The sequence below is a fragment of the Fundulus heteroclitus genome, chromosome 18 (genome assembly GCF_011125445.2).
Source record: "Fundulus heteroclitus isolate FHET01 chromosome 18, MU-UCD_Fhet_4.1, whole genome shotgun sequence".
Taxonomy (NCBI): Eukaryota; Metazoa; Chordata; class Actinopteri; order Cyprinodontiformes; family Fundulidae; genus Fundulus; species Fundulus heteroclitus.
The window spans coordinates 31210932-31233958 of record NC_046378.1 but is presented as its reverse complement, the minus strand read 5'-3'; the positions used below and the strand labels follow the sequence as shown (position 1 = coordinate 31233958).

General features: G+C 41.2%; 1 protein-coding gene across 1 annotated transcript; it reads right to left on the bottom strand.

The window, feature by feature from the left end:
• Positions 1–188: 188 nt before the first annotated feature.
• On the bottom strand, positions 189–21763 carry brca2 (BRCA2 DNA repair associated). The gene is made up of 28 exons (XM_036149819.1): positions 21631–21763; positions 21243–21349; positions 19002–19235; positions 18839–18902; positions 18687–18739; positions 18563–18591; positions 18335–18449; positions 18198–18253; positions 16900–16981; positions 16192–16782; positions 11867–14923; positions 7367–9346; positions 7006–7104; positions 6853–6919; positions 6333–6769; positions 6064–6245; positions 5784–5971; positions 5530–5700; positions 4299–4671; positions 4067–4222; positions 3825–3972; positions 3640–3752; positions 3363–3558; positions 3112–3278; positions 2894–3032; positions 2553–2809; positions 2240–2374; positions 189–848 (listed from the first exon to the last, which is right to left on the bottom strand). Exons 2-28 carry the CDS (start codon positions 21274–21276, stop codon positions 492–494), a joined length of 9480 nt encoding a protein of 3159 aa, XP_036005712.1. The 5' UTR covers positions 21277–21349; positions 21631–21763; the 3' UTR covers positions 189–491.
• Between the last annotated feature and the right edge of the window lie 1264 nt (positions 21764–23027).

Sequence of the window (23027 nt, the reverse complement as noted above, 5' to 3'; positions counted from 1 at the left end):
TCAAATCCCACTTCAGGGAAAAAATAAAATGCAGTTTAAGAAGCTTCCTAAAGCAGAAAAATACAGTTTTTAAATAACTCATCCTCTTGGGTGTTAATGTTTAGTAGGTCATGGTAGTTTATCTGTTCATATATACCGTAGAAATAATTAATAGTACCGTTAAAAGCTGCACAAGTACCAGCATCGGTACTTGTATCACATTCCTACAACCACAAATGTACCAAAACACCCAAACAGGAGAAGCCTGGTCTAAATTACAGATATTTCTAAAACTCATTTAACGATTTAACTCACAGTTCATCTCAACTAAAGAGACGAGCGCAGAAGTGATGACAGGATTTTACAGTGAAAAGCAATTTCCATATTTTAATGCGTTCAAGGACAAGACAACTAAAACCACAGGATACATGTTCAAAACAACCTTCAGTATTCACATTCATACATTTGTACAGTCTTTAAAAGATGCCCTGCTGTTAACTGACAGGTAAAATCTAAAATAAACTGCCAACATGCAACGCCTGAGTGTCAATCATAGCCAGCTCCTCGTCGTTCACCCAGTCGCCCTCCACTGCAGCATCAGAAGGTTTTGGTGCTGCAGTTTGGACAGGATTTAAAGTGCTCGGTGGGCCTGACCTCCGAGGAGGGTTGAATGTTTTTTTTACGCAAGGCGAGACTGCTGAAGCCAGGGGAGAAACAGGCGGCGGAGACGGGATGCGAGAAAGATAATCCAAAGCCCTTCTTCTTTTCAGGATTTTAGGGTCCTTTTCTGCTGAAGATGGTCCTGCAGGAACGTTACTGCTGACAGGTGTAAAGGATCCAAGGCTTTTAACTGGTCTCTGGAAGCTCACCTGCATGAAAAGATGTATTCAGCTCTTAATAAGTAGAGTAAAAAGTTGGTTAGGACTAGTGTTGCACCGATACCAGTAACGGACGGGGCCCAGATCCAGCACTAAAATGGTGGTATCGGTATCGGCAAGTACCAACAAATAGGGCACTGATACCATTTTGATGTTTGTCTATCACTTGAATGCAGCCTTCTCTCTGCCTACTAGTATTAAACATTATATAAGTTCATGAATGTTGCACTATTTTGGCATTTGAGAGCCAAAACTCAGGGTTTAAAAGAGATTATTCAATTATTAATGTAATTTTACTGTCTTACTGTTGCACTACTATTATACATGTTATAATTTCACAAATGTTGCACTATTTTGGCCTTTGAGAGCCGAAAGTTTATTCAGCTATTGTCATCCCTTCCAGGTAGGCAATAAAAAGTTCTATTACCCTAAGTAGTATGCAGTTCTTCTTATATATACACACACATCAATTTCAAACAGATGGTATTGGTATGGTATCGGCCAATACTGCACAGCCAAGTATCGGGTATCGGTATCGGGGCCAAAAAATGGCATCGGCGTAACACTAGTTAAGACAAGTAGTCCTACCCCTTGATCTGGTTACAACTTCTAAAATTACAAAACTAAAAATTCTATGTATTTACAGATATAGTTGGGAAATTAACCACATCACTGGAGACCCAGTAACACATTAGACAGCTCAGGGATAATATGATGAAGTCTAAAGCAGGGTTAGGTTACAGAACAATACACAAAGCTCTGTTCAGTCCCTGCCTCAAGCCACGTTATCAAACAGAGCTACAGTGAAAAAAGGGGCTCTCGTCAGATCTTCTGGCTTACATGCAACACCGTGTCTGGAGGAAAACCGACACAGCGCAGCACCATGAACACCCCTTCCCAACCACGAACCATGCTGCGAGGATCGATGTGTTGCTTCAGCAAAGATGGGGGAGGTGGTCAAAGTCGATGGGAAGAGGGATAGAACTAAATGAAGTTCAAAACGGCCAGAACCGTTCTATAGACTGCAAAAGACTTGTGACTGATTCACACAAGGAAAACCTAGTTTTCCACTTCACAGCTATGTACTCCTGCTTTGTGTTAGGGGATCACATTGAACGCCCTCAAAATACCAAGAAACCTGGGATTAGGGTTAGGGTTAACTGCGCTACTAATGCTGTAGTAGCGCAGTTGGAAGTACCGCTGCCTTGCAGCAAGCAGGTCTAAAGTTCAAATCCCAGTATGGGATCTTCCTGTATGGAGTTTGCATGTTCATGCTGGTCCCGTGTGTTTCTAAGCTCCCCTGTGATGGACTGGCAACCTGGATGGATACTTTTGCAAGGCCTCGTATAAAGCATTAGAAAATAGCTTGAAAATGAACTCACGCTTGTCTTTGAGTCTTGCCTTCTGTCTGTTGCAGAAGCTGGTGTTTGCTGCCGCAAAGATGGAGAGCGCACGTCATCAGACTTGACTAGATGGGCAAGCTTGTCCTCAGCAGTTCGAAAGAAGTTGTCTTGACACTAAAAACGCAGACAATATTGTGACATTATAGCAAAACGGTGCTTAGATCAAGGTGATAAAGATAAAAGTTTGGAAAGCTTGACAGATAAAATGATTTGGATACAAAAACATCTATAGAAAAAGGAGTTTGTGAAGAACGTCAACTTCAGCGGGGAATTTCAGTGTCTAGCACCGGACCTGGACCATGTTCTTGAGTTGGTAGATGGCTTCCTGGAGATGAATCTCCTTGGGGTTTGTAGAGAAGGCAGTCAGATCTCCAGCATACACAACAGGAGTGGGGTACATGGACTGGCCTCTGAGCTGCAGGTTGCTCAGTGCCAACAGGACACGTGGTTTTACTACGTCTTCAAGGCCGGCCTGAGACAAGCTGCTGAAACAGCGCACTTTCACGAAATCCAGCTTCCCATCAACCAAATAAAATGCAGGAGAGGAACCTATGTGGAAATATGCAGATCGTCACTCAGTAAATAATACATAAAGAGCAAAGGGAAGAAGAAGAAAAAGGAACAAACACTAACCCTGTTGATCTATGACGCTGATGACATATCCCGCCAGATCAACATCTCCACACAGGGGCTTAAATTCCTCATTTTGAAGATCTACAAAGTCCGTGGAGACTCTTTGCTGGAAACGTGACGACAGCCATTCTTGAGGCGCCTGAGAGCAAAATTTAGTCAACAGTCAATGTTTCCGTTATCACTAGACATCATCGGCGGTCTTATGATGCTTACATTACCTGAAGTTCCTGGAACTTTGTGTTCTTCGTCCCGGTCAGCTGAACAGTGTCAACGCTGCTCCGCTTTTTGCCATCAGAGGCAACGAGGTTATAGACTTTGAATCGACAACCTTCCTTCAGCAAGGACTGAAGATCTGAAGAGGGTCGCCAAAGGTTTAACTGATAAACTACAAGAGAGAAATACTGAAAGTTACACAGAACGCTGAGCAAGTTAAAGAGACCGATGAGGAAAAACCACTAACAGGACAGACCACAGCTGGACTGGACAGTTGAATCAGCGACGCAGAGTCTCCATACGGGTGTCACGTCTCTTTTGGGACAGCTCATTTCACTGTCCTCTGCGTCCAGCGCGCGGCGATACCTCTCCTGCAGCGCCGCCTGCTTCTTCTCCATCAGCGAACGCCGGTAGGCCTGAAGGCTCTCCATCTGCTGCTCACTCAAATGAGCCTATTACCCAAATATAGACAGCTTCTTAGAAATATTCATTAGAGAAGCAAACCAAAACACGTAAACCGGAGTTCACGTTACCTCCAGGTAAGCGGGGTCATCTCCGACCGCTTCGTATAATTCTACTCCGTCCTGCAAGTTCGCAAGATCCTGCTTGCTGATGGTTTGCCTTCTGCGCTGAGGTTTCATGCTCCCTAGAGGCGACAACCTGTTAAAGCCTCTCCATGTTTAAATCTGCTGTGAGAAGAGGAATTTAGAGCCTCTACCTTCCTCCTCTTTTTCAAATTCAGCTTGAACCTTGGCAAACAGCCGCTCTATTGCTTTCTGTTTGTGGATGTCGAAACGTCTCGCCTCCTTCTCTTCTGCCCGAGCCGACCGAAACACAACACCTCCGTCTGACTTCCTCTCCATCCACTGAAACAATAAAAACAAACAGCCAGGAGGACACATGGCTATGGAGCCTCCAGAAATAGGGGAGAAAAATGTACAACAGAAGTTCTCTACCCACCTGCATGGGGTAGCTTCTCAGTACGATAATATCGACACATCCTACTGGCCCTCCGTTACTAAACAAGCAGGAAATTGGAAGCAGGAACGGTCGAGGATCTCTGTGGAATCCCAGCTTGGCGTCCCACCGTGCACGCCTAGTGCTATTGCCACAAATCTAAACAGCCAGACTGCATGTTAGGTGGTTTCATTGTGGACAGAATGATGAACCTGTGCCCTCTTTCGTCAGGTACCTTCAACATTAGGGAGTCTGGGGCCTCCAAAGGGGAGCAAGCGTCTTGGGATCCCACCAGCTGAGCTCCATGGATCATCAGTTTGCCACCGACAGCAAGCAGGCCTTTGTGCAGCATCGCAGTCAGAGGCTCATCCAGCTGTGCTTTGATGGCATACCATCCATCTGTAAGCCAGATGACTGCAAATGGAGTTTCCGCCTTGGTTTCAGCGCTCTGTGTCGTCTTGGTGTTGCTGCGGCTCTGTGCACTGAGGGAGTGACCTCTGCAGACCACATCGCAGACGCAGAGAACGAGGGTTTTGGCCGGCGTGTCGTCCCTTTCCATGATCTTCCTCAGAGCTGGCCTGCGGCTGTGGTCCACCTCTACATCATATCTATTACAGAAAAGAAAATTGTACTTCTAAAGTTTTGTGTGTGTATTTTTTAGTCTATGACACAGCAAGATTTTTCTGACCAAAGTCCACGACTGTTTAAACGACAGAAACCTGAAGCTGGCTTCCAAGTTGGGACAATTTCACAGATTTTATTTTACATCTGGACCAACTTGGATCATTCATATTTCAAATTGAATAACATTTAGAAATATAAGGAGGTATATTTTTTTTTTGTTGTTAAACCATTTACTACCCATTTAATGCAGACCCGGTTTGATATTACACACTGTTCAGACCAAAAACGGCTGTGAAATGGCTGTTTTGTGTGCATTTATCTCAGTCAGCAATTCAAAAACTAAAACAGAGCTCTAAAACAGTGTATTGTGGCAAATCAAATATATATATATATATATATATATATATGAAAAATAAAAAATAAAAAAACTGTACAAAACCCTTTACATTTCAGAAATGATCCTTTTTATATTTGTAAATGTGTTTCCATAATTATTTTATTTTCTGTTGAAATGTTTTACTAAACTTTAAAAGATCCAAACAAGACCTTAAACCATCAGCATCAACTCTTGTTTTATCAAATTTTATTACCAAATAAATCATTCTGTAAATAAGATAACTTTCATTTTTATTGACAGACAAAAATTACAAAAATAAACTATGTAAGATTAACAATTTAAATTTGCCTGATTAGTACTGATGACTATTTATTGTTTATCTTGTAACAAAGAATATTTATTATTATCATTTGCCACACTAATGTGGAGAAAAGTAGTTTTTATTTATTTAAGTAATTCTAACCCAGTTACTGTAAATGTAGGTAACTGTAGTGACTTTATCTACCTGTACTTAAGCTGAAGGAGAACCTGCTCCGGCGTGAGGCAGAGGCTGCCCATCGCTGCTGGGAAAGACCTTTCCATGGAGGCCTGCTTCCACACAATCCACCTGTAGTGATTGTAGACCCACTGCTCGCTGATCAGTTTAGGATCCACACCGGTCGTATCGCATAATGCTCTGTGGAAAAAAGTTCAGCACCCTGAGCAAGCAGTGACCAGATAGGAAGCTGGTAGTTACTCAAACGCCAGTGTAATCGATACCTATAGAACTCCTCTTTTCCTGCAGTCCAGTCGTTGCTGGGGATCAGCCAGCCTCCGTCAGCGAGTTGAACGCCACCTCCATCACTTAGCGTTTCCTGTTTGATGAACTGCAGCAAATTGAAGCGAAACGACTCCGCGTTCGCACCGGTGACCTCATGGACCTGCGTGTGGACTCCACACTCATACAGCTGAAACAGAAGGACGTGTATATGAGATGTCGGCGGCACACGACATGCGTAACATGTAAGGGGAAAGCTCAGAAGACGAGCGTCGGCCTTACCTCCTGCGCAGAGTATCTTGCCGGGCTTTTTCCATTCACTGCGGCTCTTAACGGGATTCTCATCACTCCTGAGGTTTTTGTCAGGAATAAGCTCCCAGGCAGCGGCCGAATAGTCTGGCGCTTCTTTTTCCTGATTCTCATGTCCTGCATATCCCGGGCCAGCTCAATGTTCTGGGTCCCATCTGTTAATGGATTTGCATTATAATACCAGTGTTATGCAGGAAATCTGCAGCTTTTTAAATGGACTTCTGTCAAAACGGTTGCGGTACCTTGGCTTCTGGAAAGCACGCCATCCGTGTGTAACGTTTCCGTAGCGCTAACTGGTCCCATGCTTCCAGGAACACTTTGATTAATCGTCATACTAGTGTTTGCAGAGTCGGCTGAAGGGACAACATCTGCAGTGCTTCCGGGTGCATCCGTTCTGCTGTCACACTCCGACGATAAAGGATGACGTAGCCCGTCGTCCTGTTGTTTAGCGGAGCTTTCTGGCGGGACACTTCTGTGTTTTTTAAACGGTGGAACAAACGCGGGAGCTTTTTTGCGGTCGGCTGCCTCTGGTTTATTAGGAATATCTCTCTTTGTGTTTCTGATGAACGGTGGAACAAATGCCGGCATCTTGGAAGGTCCGGAAATGTCGCCTCCTGGGTCTGAACGCCGGGTTTGTGTTGTCGCCTGGAATCTGGTGTCCACAAAGGTTTTTGCATCCCTGTATAAAAAAAAACAGTACATCACAACGAGCTGTTAAAATCGGCCATTTGAAAACAACCCTCTACGAGTCAAACAACGCACCAGGGTGGCTTGGTGACGTTTGGATGAAGAGAGGCACTGTACTTGAAAACTCCTCTGTCCATTAAACCTTGATGAAACAGGAAAAATGTTATTTTAAAAATATATTAAAAAGTATCCAGTTTTAGGCAGCCAACAAAAGTACAAGAGATTTACCATATGGACAAATCTTTACTGAGTGGAGTCCTGAACCACTTGGACCATCAGTGGTTCTGCCAAAGTCTTCCAGCAATCTTCTTTTAGAAGGGGGATGAGCTACATTAAAAAATAAAAATCCCACAATAACGCCACAGCTTAGCAAAGACATTACCAAACATCTTGTATGTTAACTAAAAATTTTATTTGATGTTTAACGACAGCAATATTAATTAATTAAACCAATTATGTGATAAAATAGTAAGAAACAAAAAAGATCTTTCCTGAATCATACGAATAATCTATTAAATGATACAAATAGCAAGAAAATCAGTTATAATGTTTAAAACATGTCATTAAAGGTTTATGGTGTAATACTTACCAGTTAGATCTTCAGCACATCTCCTCTTCCTCGTTCTGCTCTCTTCAGTAGATGTGCAGTTTGATTTTTGCTCTTCTGTCTGTTGCAGAAGGTCTGACGTTGTCAACAGGTGTTGGCCAACCAGGAATTCATCTTCTAGCAAGGCTTCCATGCAGTCCAGAGCTTCCTGGGTTTCTGTGCAGCCAGCGAGGTTTAGCGACTGAAGTTTGGGGTCTGCAGACTCATCCGTTCCTTTAACTTTGAATGTATTGATGCTGCTTTCAGTATTTAAATCGCGAACCACAAAGCCGCCCCTCTGGCCCTCTGAAGATGCTCTAGGACGCGACTCTACTCCAGAGTGCTTCTTTCTGTTTGCACTTGATAAAGACGACTTTGGGGTTGAAGTTCCTTCCAGATCTCTTAGATTTGGTATTTCTGAATTTACAGGATTTGTTGCCTCTACATTTGTGAGAGCACACTTAACTTTCTCTTCATTTTGAGCACCTTCCCATTTTTCTTCACCTTTGTGAGGAAGAGCGGTAGTTAGATTGATGTTGCTAAATAAAGTCTTTGCTTTCTGTAAGGACTCAGAGGAAAACATCAGAGGTTTACCGCTTGCTGCAGAGAAGCCCCCATTAGTAAGAACCAGATCATTAATGGGAGTCTGAGAAAGCGGCAATGAAGTCCTCTCCTCGTCTGTCTTGCTTTCGCTCAGCAGAAGTTTTGCTCTTGACAGGGCTTCACATGAAACGGCAACTGTTTTTCCACTGGCTGTGTGAAATCCCCCGTTCGGCGCTGGCAAAGAGCTGCCTTCTTTTTCTTTTGCTTTGATGAAACCGTTCTCAGGGTCTTCACAGATCCTGCCGGTTTCCCTTTCATCCGGCGTGAGTTGGGACACGTTTCGCTCTGCGCTGCCACTTTCATTAACAGGTGCTTTGTTAGTTTGATTTATTTCACTTTTACCGTCTGTAGTCCAGCCTTCCTCTGTGAAAAAATTATCTGTTTCTTGCATTGCTCTTGTTAAAGATAAATCGTCAAGTTCTTTAAAGAGGAATTTTGCCGTTTGAATATTTTTCTGCGACACGCTGACTTTTTCTCCCCTTGCGGTTGTAAAACCACAGCATATTTTCTCTGTATCATTCCGACTGTCTTGTTTCTCGTCGGTTTTCATTGTCTGTGAGGAATCCAGGTCTTCTGCACTGAAAGTGATGTCGCCAAAGAGGGATTTTGCCTTTTCAAGAGCCTCAGTTGAGAGGGCTACTGGTTTTCCACTGGCAGAATGAAAGCCGACATTTCTGAGTGGACGAGCAGTAGCCTTGGATTGCAGCGCCGTTGTATTTGTTTTATCCTCAAGTCCTTCAAACTCACTTAACAAAGTTTTTGCTCTCTTTAGAGCTTCAGATGAAACATCAACTCGTTTCCCGCTGGCTGTCTGAAATCCGCGGCTTGCTTGTGGTAAAGTCTTTTCATTTTGTTCCACTCGTTTGTCTGCATCCCGGGAGCATCCAGCCTCCATAGAAATGTCTACCCTCATCTCTTCTTGATAATGTTTTATGGGATTTGCTTTACCTTTCGTGTCCTTTTCCAACATTTCATCACTAATGCCCGCATCACAGTCTGCGAAGAAAGCATCTTCCTCCTGCATGGCTTTGGTTGAGGCCAGGTCATCGAGTTCTTTAAAAAGGACTTGTGCCTTTTGAAGATTTTTCTTTGACACATCAACCCTTTCTCCTCTTGCACTTGTGAAACCACACCATATAGTCTCTGTATTGTCACCACCATCTTGATTCTTGCAACTTTTCCTTGTCTGTGAAGCGTTTGGGTCCTCTGCGCTGAGACCGATGTCACTGAAGAGAGATTTCGCCTTTCGAAGGGCCTCTGATGAAAGAACTACAGGCTTACCACTAGCAGATTGAAACCCACCTTTTCTAATTGGAAAAGCAACGGCCTTGGATTCTGGCGGTGCTGCATTTACTTTATCCTCGACTCCAACACAGTCACCTAACAAGGTTTGCGCTCTCTTCAGAGCTTCAGACGAAACATCAACTCGTTTCCCGCTGGCTGTCTGAAATCCGCGGCTTGCTTGTGGTAAAATCTTCTCATTTTGTTCCACTCGTTTGTCTGCATCCCGGGAGCATCCAGCCTCTGCAGAAATGTCTACCCTCATCTCTTCTTGATAATGTTTTCTGGGATTTGCTTTACCTTTCGTGTCCTTTTCCAACATTTCATCACTAATGCCCGCATCACAGTCTGCAAAGAAAGCATCTTCCTCCTGCATGGCTTTGGTTGAGGCCAGGTCATCGAGTTCTTTAAAAAGGACTTGTGCCTTCTGAAGATTTTTCTTTGACACATCAACCCTTTCTCCTCTTGCACTTGTGAAACCACACCATATCGTCTCTGTATTGTCACCACCGTCTTGATTCTTGCAACTTTTCCTCGTCTGTGAAGCGTTTGGGTCCTCTGCGCTGAGACCGATGTCACTGAAGAGAGATTTCGCCTTTCGAAGGGCCTCTGATGAAAGAACTACAGGCTTACCACTAGCAGATTGAAACCCACCTTTTCTAATTGGAAAAGCAATGGCCTTGGATTCTGGCGGTGCTGCATTTACTTTATCCTCGACTCCAACACAGTCACCTAACAAGGTTTGCGCTCTCTTCAGAGCTTCAGACGAAACATCAACTCGTTTCCCACTGGCTGTCTGAAATCCGCGGCTTGCTTGTGGTAAAATCTTTTCATTTTGTTCCACTCTGTCTACATCCCAGGAACATCCAGCCTCTGAAGAAATGTCTACCCTCATCTCTTCTTGATAATGTTTTCTGGGATTTGCTTTACCTTTCGTGTCCTTTTCCAACATTTCATCACTAATGCCTGCATCACAGTCTGCGAAGAAAGCATCTTCCTCCTGCATGGCTTTGGTTGAGGCCAGGTCATCGAGTTCTTTAAAAAGGACTTGTGCCTTCTGAAGATTTTTCTTTGACACATCAACCCTTTCTCCTCTTGCACTTGTGAAACCACACCATATCGTCTCTGTATTGTCACCACCGTCTTGATTCTTGCAAATTTTCCTTGTCTGTGAAGCGATTGGGTCCTCTGCGCTGAGACCGATGTCACTGAAGAGAGATTTCGCCTTTCGAAGGGCCTCTGATGAAAGAACTACAGGCTTACCACTAGCAGATTGAAACCCACCTTTTCTAATTGGAAAAGCAACGGCCTTGGATTCTGGCGGTGCTGCATTTACTTTATCCTCGACTCCAACACAGTCGCCTAACAAGGTTTGCGCTCTCTTCAGAGCTTCAGACGAAACATCAACTCGTTTCCCACTGGCTGTCTGAAATCCGCGGCTTGCTTGTGGTAAAATCTTTTCATTTTGTTCCACTCTGTCTACATCCCAGGAGCATCCAGCCTCTGCAGAAATGTCTACCCTCATCTCTTCTTGATAATGTTTTCTGGGATTTGCTTTACCTTTCGTGTCCTTTTCCAACATTTCATCACTAATGCCTGCATCACAGTCTGCGAAGAAAGCATCTTCCTCCTGCATGGCTTTGGTTGAGGCCAGGTCATCGAGTTCTTTAAAAAGGACTTGTGCCTTCTGAAGATTTTTCTTTGACACATCAACCCTTTCTCCTCTTGCACTTGTGAAACCACACCATATCGTCTCTGTATTGTCACCACCGTCTTGATTCTTGCAAATTTTCCTTGTCTGTGAAGCGATTGGGTCCTCTGCGCTGAGACCGATGTCACTGAAGAGAGATTTCGCCTTTCGAAGGGCCTCTGATGAAAGAACTACAGGCTTACCACTAGCAGATTGAAACCTACCTTTTCTAATTGGAAAAGCAACGGCCTTGGATTCTGGCGGTCCTGCATTTACTTTATCCTCGACTCCAACACAGTCACCTAACAAGGTTTGCGCTCTCTTCAGAGCTTCAGACGAAACATCAACTCGTTTCCCACTGGCTGTCTGAAATCCGCGGCTTGCTTGTGGTAAAATCTTTTCATTTTGTTCCACTCTGTCTACATCCCAGGAGCATCCAGCCTCTGCAGAAATGTCTACCCTCATCTCTTCTTGATAATGTTTTCTGGGATTTGCTTTACCTTTCGTGTCCTTTTCCAACATTTCATCACTAATGCCTGCATCACAGTCTGCGAAGAAAGCATCTTCCTCCTGCATGGCTTTGGTTGAGGCCAGGTCATCGAGTTCTTTAAAAAGGACTTGTGCCTTCTGAAGATTTTTCTTTGACACATCAACCCTTTCTCCTCTTGCACTTGTGAAACCACACCATATCGTCTCTGTATTGTCACCACCGTCTTGATTCTTGCAAATTTTCCTTGTCTGTGAAGCGATTGGGTCCTCTGCACTGAGACCGATGTCACTGAAGAGAGATTTCGCCTTTCGAAGGGCCTCTGATGAAAGAACTACAGGCTTACCACTAGCAGATTGAAACCCACCATTTCTAATTGGAAAAGCAACGGCCTTGGATTCTGGCGGTGCTGCATTTACTTTATCCACCCCAACACAGTCACCTAACAAGGTTTGCGCTCTCTTCAGAGCTTCAAATGAAACATCAACTCTTCCCCCGCTGGCCGTCTTAAAGCCACAGCTTGCTTGTGGTAAAAGGTTTTCTTTTTGTTTCTGTTCATTTGTCTCCCTGAAGCATCTTTTTCCAGCGTCTTCAGAAATGTTTATTCCAATCCTTTGATCTGGAAAAGGGTTCTCAAGATCTCCCTTTTTGCTCCCCGCACTCGCCAGCATTGCATTGCTTCCCAGATCACAGTCAGTGAAGAGAGCATCTTCTTCCTCCATTGCTTTGACTAAAACCAAATCATCACATTCTTTCAGATGATCTCTTGCGTTTAAAATATTTTTCTGTGACACATGGTCCTTTGCTGCCCCTGCAGTTGCGAACCCAGAGTGTAACATCTCGGCATTACTTTGATCCTCTTCGGGTTTCCTATCCCTCTTCCCTGGGGCAGTTTCTGACAGGTTGTCCATGTTCAAACTGATGTCACTGAATAATGCCTTGGCCTTCTCCAAGGCCTCGGATGACAACACAACAGGTTTGCCACTGGCTGCCAAAAAGCCGCCACTCCAGAGATTAGTAACTGGGATCTCGGGGTCGGTATGTTGAGGGGAGACGCTAATTTCATCCTCTGGTTTTTCATATTCTCTTAACAGGGCTGCTTTCTTTTGAGCTGTAGATGAAATCTTATTTTCTTTCCCTCCAACAGTTTCAAAACAACCATTATCTAGTTTTGACATCTCGTCATGAAGGCCTTTTGTTTTTGAAGTCAGTTCTCTCTGATTAGCTTGCGTGTTTATCTCCTCAGGTGTCTGGATGTGATTCAAAAGAGATTCAGCCTTCCTCATAGCAGCAGCAGACACACAAATGTTCTTCCCAGCAGCTGTGCAGAACCCATCACCACTGCACACGTTTTCTAAAGCAGACGACGCCATGCTGTTTGATGTGCGAATCACGGCAAAAGGCTTTGAAGTCGAAAATGGTTTTCCATCTTCATGTTTCAAAGCTGCTGTGAACCGGCTTTTCGTTTCCACTTCAGCCAGACGTAGCCCTTTTGTGTGATGTGCGATCAGTGCTGCATTTACATTTTCAAATTTAGCGCATCCAGCGACACTCTCCTTAGAAATGCTGACCTGGGGGCTTTTAAAGTTTGTAAAGCTTTTCTTACTTGCAGCACTTTCCGGCAGAGCCTTTATTTTCTTATCCTCTCCGTGGCCCATTGCATGACAGTCTTTAAAAAATGCTTCTGCCTCTTGCATGTATTTAGCTGAGATAGAGATTCCTTTTCCACTTGCTCTTCTAAATCCGCTTTCACACGCTGTTGTGTCAATTTGATTGTTTTTCAAACCTTTGCCATCACTCTTATCGCCAACACTTGGAACGTTTTTATTTGAACAGGCAACCCCGTCTAATTTGGAAAAACAATTGTCAATTTCCTTCCCGACATCACAGGTTTCTTTGAGGGTGAAACCTAAATCCTTCCCGCATACGTCAGAATCGATGTCACATTTCTGTTCCGTTTTGGAAGCATTTCCCCTGTTCTGCTTATCAGATGGTTTCTGATCTGTCAAGTTATTCTCTAGATCTGCAAACAAAGCTCTTGCTTTGCTCAGACACGTTTTAGAGACTTTCAAAACACTCCCCCCTGCTGTCCTGAATGTCTCACCATGCGTCAAAGTACTGTTGTTCTCCAGCATGCTAGCTTCAGTACCCTCAGTTCTGGGAAGAATGTCTGGTTCAACTGATTTGAGGCATATCCTGTCTTTAGTAATGCTCTCTGACAAATAATCTAAAGAAGAATTTTCCTTTTTCAGCAAATTGGAAACTGACATTTCGGTGCAATGATTTGTGGCTTTTGCTGTTTCTTCATTTGTTATGCTTTCTGAAACCGAGGTCGTTTTGTCACTCACCACAGCGACTGCCGGCTGTTTTCCACCATCTGAACTAAAGCTATCATCAAAGTCTATGTCGGCAAGAAAAGCAGGGTCCAGATCTTTGTCTTGTTTTTCTGGATGATTGTGATCATCTTGACCATTTTGCATTATCTTAGCAGGTTTGAACTGTGTAAATTCAAACTGGCTGTCTGCCTCTTCTAGGAGAACGCAAAGTTCTTTCACATCGGCCTTTTCTGAAGCTGTTAGCTGGGAACTGATGTTTCCAAATGACTTTTCAACACGGAGTGGCTGTGTTGAATTAGTTGGTATATTTTTCATTGTTTCAGGACTCGAGTTACCTTTATATTTAACGGCATGGTAGGTTTTGCAGCTATGATCACGAAAAGTCTTCGCATCTTCAGTCTCTTCTAAAAGACGCTTGGCTCTCTCCAGGTTGGCAGGGGAAATGTGTATGCCTTTATTAGAAGCTGTTTTGAATCCCGATTCATTGGAGAACAGAAGAGAAACAGGAGTTCCTGCCGGCTCAGCGCAGTTACTTTCATCAACAGTTTTGTCTCTACTCCTTGACTGCCTTGTTGATGTGCTCTCCATGTGCAAATTGGTTTCTTTTCCGTGGTCGAGAGTCTGTCCTTTCCTAGATCCCGGCAGAGGCAGTTCAGCATCAACTTTTTCGTTTCCACTTCCAGTTGTGGATTGAAAATTATGCATTTTGGTTTTGACATCAAACAAGTGTCCGTTTTGGCCAACTTTCTCCAAGCAAGTAAGAGCAAATGACAAGGAAGTCTCATGAGTGACATCTGCTATACCAGACTGGAGTCCACTGTCAGTCATGGTTTCTTCAGTGACGGAGCTAGTAGGGATGTGCCTGTTGTTACTGTGGTCATTAGGAAGGTTTGCTTGCTTTGCTTTCTGTTTGGCTTGCTTCATAGCAGATAGACACGCTGCAGGAGAGAAGTTACTTTGAGTCCCTTCTGCAAGTTTTACGTCAGTCATTTGGCTAAAGTCCTGTGCAAAATCTCTGCAAAGTTGAGACATGTCAACATCCTGAAGTTTTGAGCCCAAAAATTGAGTTTTGGGTTCCCCTGCAAATTCATTTTGATTTTTAGTCCTCTGAGATTCTGCTTTACCAGGGGTGTTCTCCAGTGATTTAGTGTTCATTTCTTGTTCTAAGTGAAAGCCTACAAAAAAGAAAGAAAGAGTTAAAGTATAAAATAAAAGTTTTTCAGTTTCTAAAATAGCTTTCTGTACTGTACATTTGCCTCTTCACCAATTTGTACCTCCATGTCACATCCACACACAACCATTGGGTCTCTCTACGTCCGTTTTGTACACAGACAAATCCTTGACCTCATATAGATTTAATCTGTTTTGCGTTTTTCTTATTTTTTTCACACAAGACACATTTTCATATCAGAAGAAGATAACCTGAATAAATGTGAAATGTAGTCTTCAAAAGTTGACTTTAAAAGGAAAAGTTATTCAACTGAGGGCTATATATGTTTATATAATTACCTAAACTGATTACTGTTTTGGTTCAACTTCACTAGACACTAGGGTTGTTAAACGATACTCTGAAAATAATCGATACACAAACGCTGCATCCAGATACAATGGTAATTTGGCAGGGTATCGATACTAAATATTTTAGATAGGAGGCAAACCGCAAAGGGAAACCCAAAGATTTTGACAAGCCTGTGTGCAAAGAGTGCTTTAAAGTGGTGGCATCAAGGTCAAGCAGCTCAATAAAATTGGCCGAACATCCTAAAAACTGACACCATGAATTCTCCCAGGTATTAAATTAAAGTTCCCTTTCATAATTTATTTAATACATTAAATGTATCATTGATGTTAGCGCACCCGGTGCTCTGCATTAATGTTGTGTTATTAGCTGTGGCTCATCTACTAGGCACATGTTATATTTGTGTAATTTATTCAGCATTTATTTGCACACTTATTTAACTAGCATCTTTGATTCTGTTTAGAAAGCATGTTCCATGTTGAGTTTGAAAAAGGTGAGATTTTCATGTTAATAAAACACTTTTATGCCTATATTTGTAATTTTTTTTTTTATCCCTATGGTATACATTATCGAATATGTTCCTGGGTATCGATATCGAGTTTGAAATTTTAGCATTGTGACAACCCTACTACACACACTACTTTTGTCATACAATCATATTTCCTTGCAGGAGACTGAGAAGAATACAGCAATGTACTTAAAGTTGTCAATTTTCAAAGCAGACACGTGTCCAAAATGATGCATTATCAGTATAAAACATCCACGTGGCAGACAACTCTTATTTCCTACCTGGACTCTTTAAGTACAAAACAGTCCAAACTGTAAAAGGTAGAAAATGGCAAAGAGGCAAAATGACCAGCACACATGTAGAATTCATCATATTTCTACACATGAACTGGATATTAAATGCGTTACCAGAATCTGAAATCTTTGGTGAGGGATCCATCTTCTGGAACTCAGAGTCTTGGCACTGAGCTTGCGATTTTGTAGCTGCAACAGCGTAAACAAATGTTCTCTTTTTTCTAATAAATCCAGAGTCTGTGGTTTTCACTGATGGCTTGGTGACTTGATCAGAATCTGTGACAGCTGGCGATGTCATACTGCTACCCACAGCACAAGATGAGATTTGAGATAAATTTAAAGGAGACCATTGGCTGATTGCTGTATATCCAGTTTTAACCTGTGGGGTTGAAGGTAATGCACCAGATTCCATCTCGGCGGCTGCCTCTTCGCTGGATGCACCGTTGTCCGCTTTTGAGACATCTCCATGGACGCAAACGTCTACATTTGTCTGAATTATTTGCTTACGTTTAACTCTGTTAAGCTTCACTTTTCTCAGAGCTGAGCTACTGTTAGCAAAAAAATTAGATGGCACAGTTTCAGCTCCATCTGCGCTACAAACTTCTTCTTCTCCGGCAACAGCATCTGGAACTTTCTGTTGCCAGTGACTTTCACTCTGGTTCAATGGAGACTCAGGGCAGCCATCAGCAACCAGAAGAACAGCACCTATTGATTACAGAACAACAAACGGGGTTGCATGTTCAGTCTCCTGAGAGCAAAACTAAAGAGACAAAAAAAAGTATTATTTTTGGGCACAATGAAGGAAAAAAAACAAGTCATTACTTTGGGAACTAGAAGACACGGCGCTCTTTTTCCAGGTCTTAGGTGATGAATTTGAAAGTGAAGGGAAAAGCTTCCGTACAAGCTTGAAATGAAAGAGAAAAATATATATTCAAAAGTAATACAACATATCAAACACACATGGTATAACTAGTAGGAGGGTACACTCTTATTAATAATAATAATAGAATGAATATTTCAGAAAATCTGGTTATTTAGGCCCTCAAAACACCCCCACCATGTCTCAGAATATACACACATTTCTGTCAGGATGGACCTGCTGAGCAAAGCCAAACTGCTCTGAAGAATTATTAGTTTAAACTAGTGCAAAATGAGATTTCCGGTCATAGGTTTATCGAGGAATCTATTTGACTGATAGTTCTTTATCAATTTCCTGTCAAGATTAAATATTAACTTGCCATCCACTGTACAAAGTGTGTGCCTGCAGTAGCCTAAAACATTAGGGGAGACTTGGGCAGAAAACCGTGAGCTCACAGGGACAAAAAGGGAATAGAGGGTAAAAGAAATAACAGAATTTTAGCTTCTGAAATGGGATTTTTTTTCAGCTGTGCCTCTGGGCTGAGCACTTTTATTAGGATGGCTCAATACTATATTGCTGTATGAATCTTGTTTGAGTGTTATTTGTAAATATTTGGAGACCATTTGCACGCTACAATAAACACAAGCAGAGAATTACCAGCATGTAAGAAGAGTTAAAGAGTCAGTGCTGCAGATGTCTTATGTGCAAATGTACCTTAGAATTTATTTGCACATTTTGACACCAATCCAGGAGTGTTTGATAAAGAGTCCTGGATAGGTGTTGAAACGTTTTGAGAAAGAACTGAATGAAAGTCCGGTTGCCTCCGATTTTAAGCCTGTTGGCTGTTGCGATGACTCGGATAATTTGCACAGGCAACTCACTTTTTAATTTTGTCGTTTAGTCTCTTCATAATACCGTTTTTTATTTAAAGTCTAAAAGAAATGTCTTTTTTACCTTCCCTCATTAAACTATGTGACAAAATCTGTGAGTAAGGCAACCAAAACTATACCTAATTAAAAGGCATTGTAAATAAATTATTGTTTATGCCAGATTTATCAATGTTTAAGTTTTATTATTATACCAACATTAACAAGTTGGGAAAGGGTTTCATTAATCAAAAGTGTAACTTGTCTCTCAATTATTTCTGTTCCCAAATCTACAGCAGCTTATGAAGGATCCATGAATCCATACCTTTTTGAATGTTAAGATATTACGATTTACAGTATATTTATTGTACTGTTAAATAATGCAGAGTACTCACAAAGCCATTTCTCTCTGCAGTTACATTCACTGGACAGGGACTCTCGTCCTTTTTAGCTGCAACATCAAAAAAATTAACAAAATGTTTAATTATTCATAAATTTAAAACGATACTTGCCAAACGGTTTAGCAACTCACATAAAATCAGGGTAGATCCTGGCAATCCCGGTGGCGTATTCAAAGAACTGGTCCAAGAAATATCAGGATTGATATGTGCACCAAGGCTTTCCGAGATATGCTTCACATAGGTGTCCTGTTTCATTCAGACAGTAAAATCAAAATAGGAAAAGGTTTTTGTTATCCATTATATCAGCTTAAAATAATAATACTGTTTAAAAAAATCGGTTTAAGACTGAATATACTTACGGGGGATTTCTTTGGGGTAGCAAGGAAATCTGCAAAAATCAAACAAGACGATCAAATGTGGTTAGTCCCTTTATTTAAACATATTATATTATAAAGATGAAAATCTAATAGATTCTCAGCCTACCAAAACTCTCCTCACTCTGAGCTTGGACACCTTCACATTTCACATCTGAGACACTAAAATAAACAAAGTATAAAGCATAACAGGGCAGAAAAGAGCTCCTTAAAACACTGACAACTACAGCATGAGGGAAAATAATCTTCTGTTTTACTCACCTTTGTTTCGATGGCTGAAACAAACAAGGACTTTGCGTAGCCATCCATGGTAGTGTCTCTTTTTCTAGGATGAATGATCGGGGTTTAACTTCATGAAAATGTAAGTAACTGCAGTTTAAAATAAAACGGAAGAATTATTTTCATTTTGGGGAATGATCAGTACCGTGTGCAACAATGAACGGCGGCTCATCCTCAGTGTCAGGCGACACAATTCGACTGTGTCTGAAAACTTTAGGGGTGGAAAACAGTTGGCTCTCTGTTGCAGTTTTCTCCAGAGGCGTTTTGAAAATTCCCTCTTGATTAGCACGCAGGTCAAAGCTATCCACGCCATTGCCTTCATCGAGAGAAGCTTGGGTTGCCTGGACCTCAAACCAGTTTGGGTCCAATAGTCCCAGCTCTAAAATAAGGAAAAGCAACCAAAAATAAAAGTGAATTAGTACTGTTTGGATATTTCAGAAACTTTTGGGATGTCTCGAAAAGCTTACTGCAGTGATTTTTGTTATCATCACTTTCAGCTAATAATCCCCACCACAATTTTCAACAATATTAAATTACATCAATAAAAAGGATTCTTAAAAACAAAAATGTAATAACGCCATGTGGCAACCGTAATGGTGGCATGGCTAGAATGCAAAAGGGAGGAAATTGTTATTCTATTGAACTTTTTATTCACCCTTTTTTTCTATCATCGATAAACTTCTATCGATCCATATATATTGTTACTGAATTATCGTCCAGCCAGACTTTGTTCTCATATTTTTACAACTTTATTCTCATAACACCCCTGCTCTACACCATACACAGTACATATACATTTTAACAGCTCCTGGAGACCAGCACTTTATGGACTAAAAACCACAGGATCATCCACCATATGATTCAAGATTCCCAATAAAATATCCAGTGTTACATGTTTTCAGTCTCAGAGAGATCATTCATCTATGAATTAAAAATCACAGGCGAAAGCCTAACATTGCTGGCACCAAATGGCAAAGAAACACTACAGCCCGAAATGTGTATTTTAAACCCTGTATGCAAAAGTATGTGCCATGTTTAGCCTTAAAACCAAACTGGTTTTCCTTAGTGTTAATCAAATTATGTATCCTAAGTTGAAACGTTATTTCTATCACTTTTAACATAATGATAGCAAGGGCTATGGAACTGTATTTTTTTCCCCAAACTACCCACTTTACCCTTAATAACTGGAACCAGCAGCACAGAAAACATAGAATGGGGTAACAAACCATGGCAAATACAGTCTTTAAAGCACACAGCAACAAGATGAGCAGGCTTTGTACAAGCAAATTTAAAGCTGCAGTAGGTAAGTTTTGTAGTACAATGAGAAAACCGTGGACTTATGTCTGAAAATTTAAATGAGCACACCTTACAGGTCCCTCCCCCATGCTCTCTGCAGCGCTGCAGCCCTCCCTTTACAGCTCCTGCATCACAGCAGGATCCCAGCTGACACGCGTATAGCATGATATACCTCATGCGGTGCAACAGAATTATAATTTAGTTGTCATATTCAACATTGTTCATATTATACACATCACTTGTGACACAGTTAAACTACTCCGATGCCACCACCACAGCTCAGCAAAATTGTCAGACCATCTTTTTTATTATTTTTTTTATTTATTTATTTCCCAAAATCATTAATATTATTACTTAGGACGAGCCACGGAAATCAGCCCTCAGCATTTTCTTATACTTAATAATAAAGCAAATAGCATGTTTATATTGTGCATTAGTGACCTTCTTTTACTCAAACCAGGGACCCTGCCTAGTTCTACATGCCTCGCAGGCGATGATGAATATGATAGTCTGCAACACATTTAATTCCAGCCAGGCCTAAAAAGACATCTCTTCTCGTTATCCTTGCAAAAAAGCTTACCAGCTGCATTTAATGGATTCATTGTATCACCATATGTAGAGCTGATTGGTGCCCTACTTCATTCACTCAACATCCCGACACAAATGTGCATCATTAGGTATGTAAATATTGCGTAATGCTATGTCTTTATAATCAGAATCAGCTATGAGGTTATTCTTTCTAAGGGAGGCCTAATCTAGTTTTTCCAAAGTTGCATTATTCATATTTCCAGTGAATGCTTGCAGTTGTTCCACGTTTACTGTTCATGCAAGGAATGTATGTTCAGCCAATTGCAGCCCCATACAAAAACACTCATTCATTTGAGTGAAGCATGAGTATAACAATTTTATGTCATCTATTAGTTTTACTGTTAACTTCAATTACTGAAATAAAGGAGCTATCCAATGCCATTTACTTTATTAAGACGCAAAGTTGATCCATAAGCAGAGGTGGAACATATATATATATATATGATGATATTCTTCAATCTGAATCAATATCTATTTAGCCTTAAATGTTGACATAACTCACCTTTCCAAATTACATCTTTAAATGCGTCGTACATGTTGTTGTTGTTTTTTTTTATAGATAAATCCACGTCCACGTCAGTCGAATAACGGGAAGAAGAAAACTGTAGCCTAAAGTTATAAGCAGAAAACACATTAGGACAAGACTGCAAAAGACTTCCAGAAAGAGTAGTTTCCGATTACAATTCAACCAAAATATATTGAAAGTCCATAGTTATAATATATTTAAGCCAAAACAGCCAAGTTAGAAAATGGCTGTCTCTTAGCAGTAAAATATAACTTACTGCAAAACCTAAACATGGTTACCATGATGTTGGCTGCTGCAGCTGCTGCTAACCAATAAAAAGAAACCAAACGATAAATAGAGTTGGTATTAAAAACTCCAAACTTACCGTGACGAATCATTAGAAAGTTGCGGTAAAACGCCAAAGCACACATTAACAACAGCCCGCTGAACTCAGGGATAAACAATGTAAACAGTGGGTAAAAACTAGCAGTCAGCTTCTTTGCTAGCTGTTACGTTCACTCGGCAAAAAAAAACAACACAAAACTCGCGCGCCGCATTCCGGAAGTGACGTCGACTTCACAATAAGAGACGAATGTGCGTTTAGGTTTTAGTGGAACGAAATAAAAACACTAATAATATTCGTTAAATATAATCATTTTCTAGGCTTAGTTGTGTTCACATTTTTTATCTCCTTTTTGTGAGGTGCTTTAAATAAGTCCTTTAAAGTTTTAAGTGTACAGTTCACAGCTGTCTTTGAAATGCAAATACTACAACATCACCCATGGAGAAATCAACAATTTTCTACATGTAACGTAGGCTACTTGAAAAAAGGGGTCGTGGTCCTTTTAAAGGAGGTAATGCACTTAACAGATGTCATTTCACATGCAAGGTGAATTTTAATAATAAAGTGTTCATGAGCAGTTTTCTTCCAGTTTTGTTAAGGTACTTTAAAGACTCTTTATCATTCCCCTATATCTTTGTACCTGACCACTTTCAAAAGGTATTTACTTTTTTACGCCAATACTGAAGTGTAACCTATCTACACAAATGGCCCTAAAATAAAAGAATGTGATCTTTAGGTTTTTTTTTATGGACCCTGTTCAGTGACTAGGTAGACAAAAATTCAAGAATGTAATATTTTTAAGATCATTAAACCCAGAACGCTAACTGCTACCAGGTTGCACTGACCACTCTTCACTGTGGATGCTGTTACTGTGCAAGGAAAAATAACTATTAGTGAGCTGTTTAAAAGCAAAAATGGATGAAGCACATATGTAGAAGCTTTGTAAAAGAAAACCGTATTTTCTCCAGTATCTTGATGTGTGGCTGTGGTTTCATTGAGGCTGTAAGGGAGAGCATGGCTTTCAGTAGATAATAGGACAGTTGAACAGGCCTCTCTCCATTGTGGAAAATTCTGGATTTAGAAATATTGGGAGCTGTTTTGAAATCTCATAGTTAAAAGGTCTACATTCTCTTGTGAATACTCATGGAGAGTGGAGTTTATGATTAATAATGGTAATTGCACTCACTTCTAATATAATATGCAAATGACAATTTCAAAGAGTATTTTTTTGTAATATTAACAAAACCCTGTTTTACAGGGATTGCTCTGCTATGGTAGTAAACGCTTGATAAATGTTCACAAGTGCAAGCAATATTTAGAATGTTTTTATTTCTGCTTACACTTCAAAGATAAAGCTTTACAGAATCTGCAGACTGGAAACGGCCACAGAATTCCGATCGGTGCATAAAAAAAAGCTAAAGATTTTGTCAAATATAAAA

Coding starts and splice junctions, on each gene's coding strand:
- brca2 (XM_036149819.1), bottom strand. CDS start 21,276: ATGTACGACGCATTTAAAGATGTAATTTGGAAAG. Junction 18,254..18,334: donor AGGATCTACCCTGATTTTAT/GTGAGTTGCTAA, acceptor TTGATGTTGCAG/CTAAAAAGGACGAGAGTCCC. Junction 849..2,239: donor GGCAAGACTCAAAGACAAGC/GTGAGTTCATTT, acceptor CTTTTCATGCAG/GTGAGCTTCCAGAGACCAGT.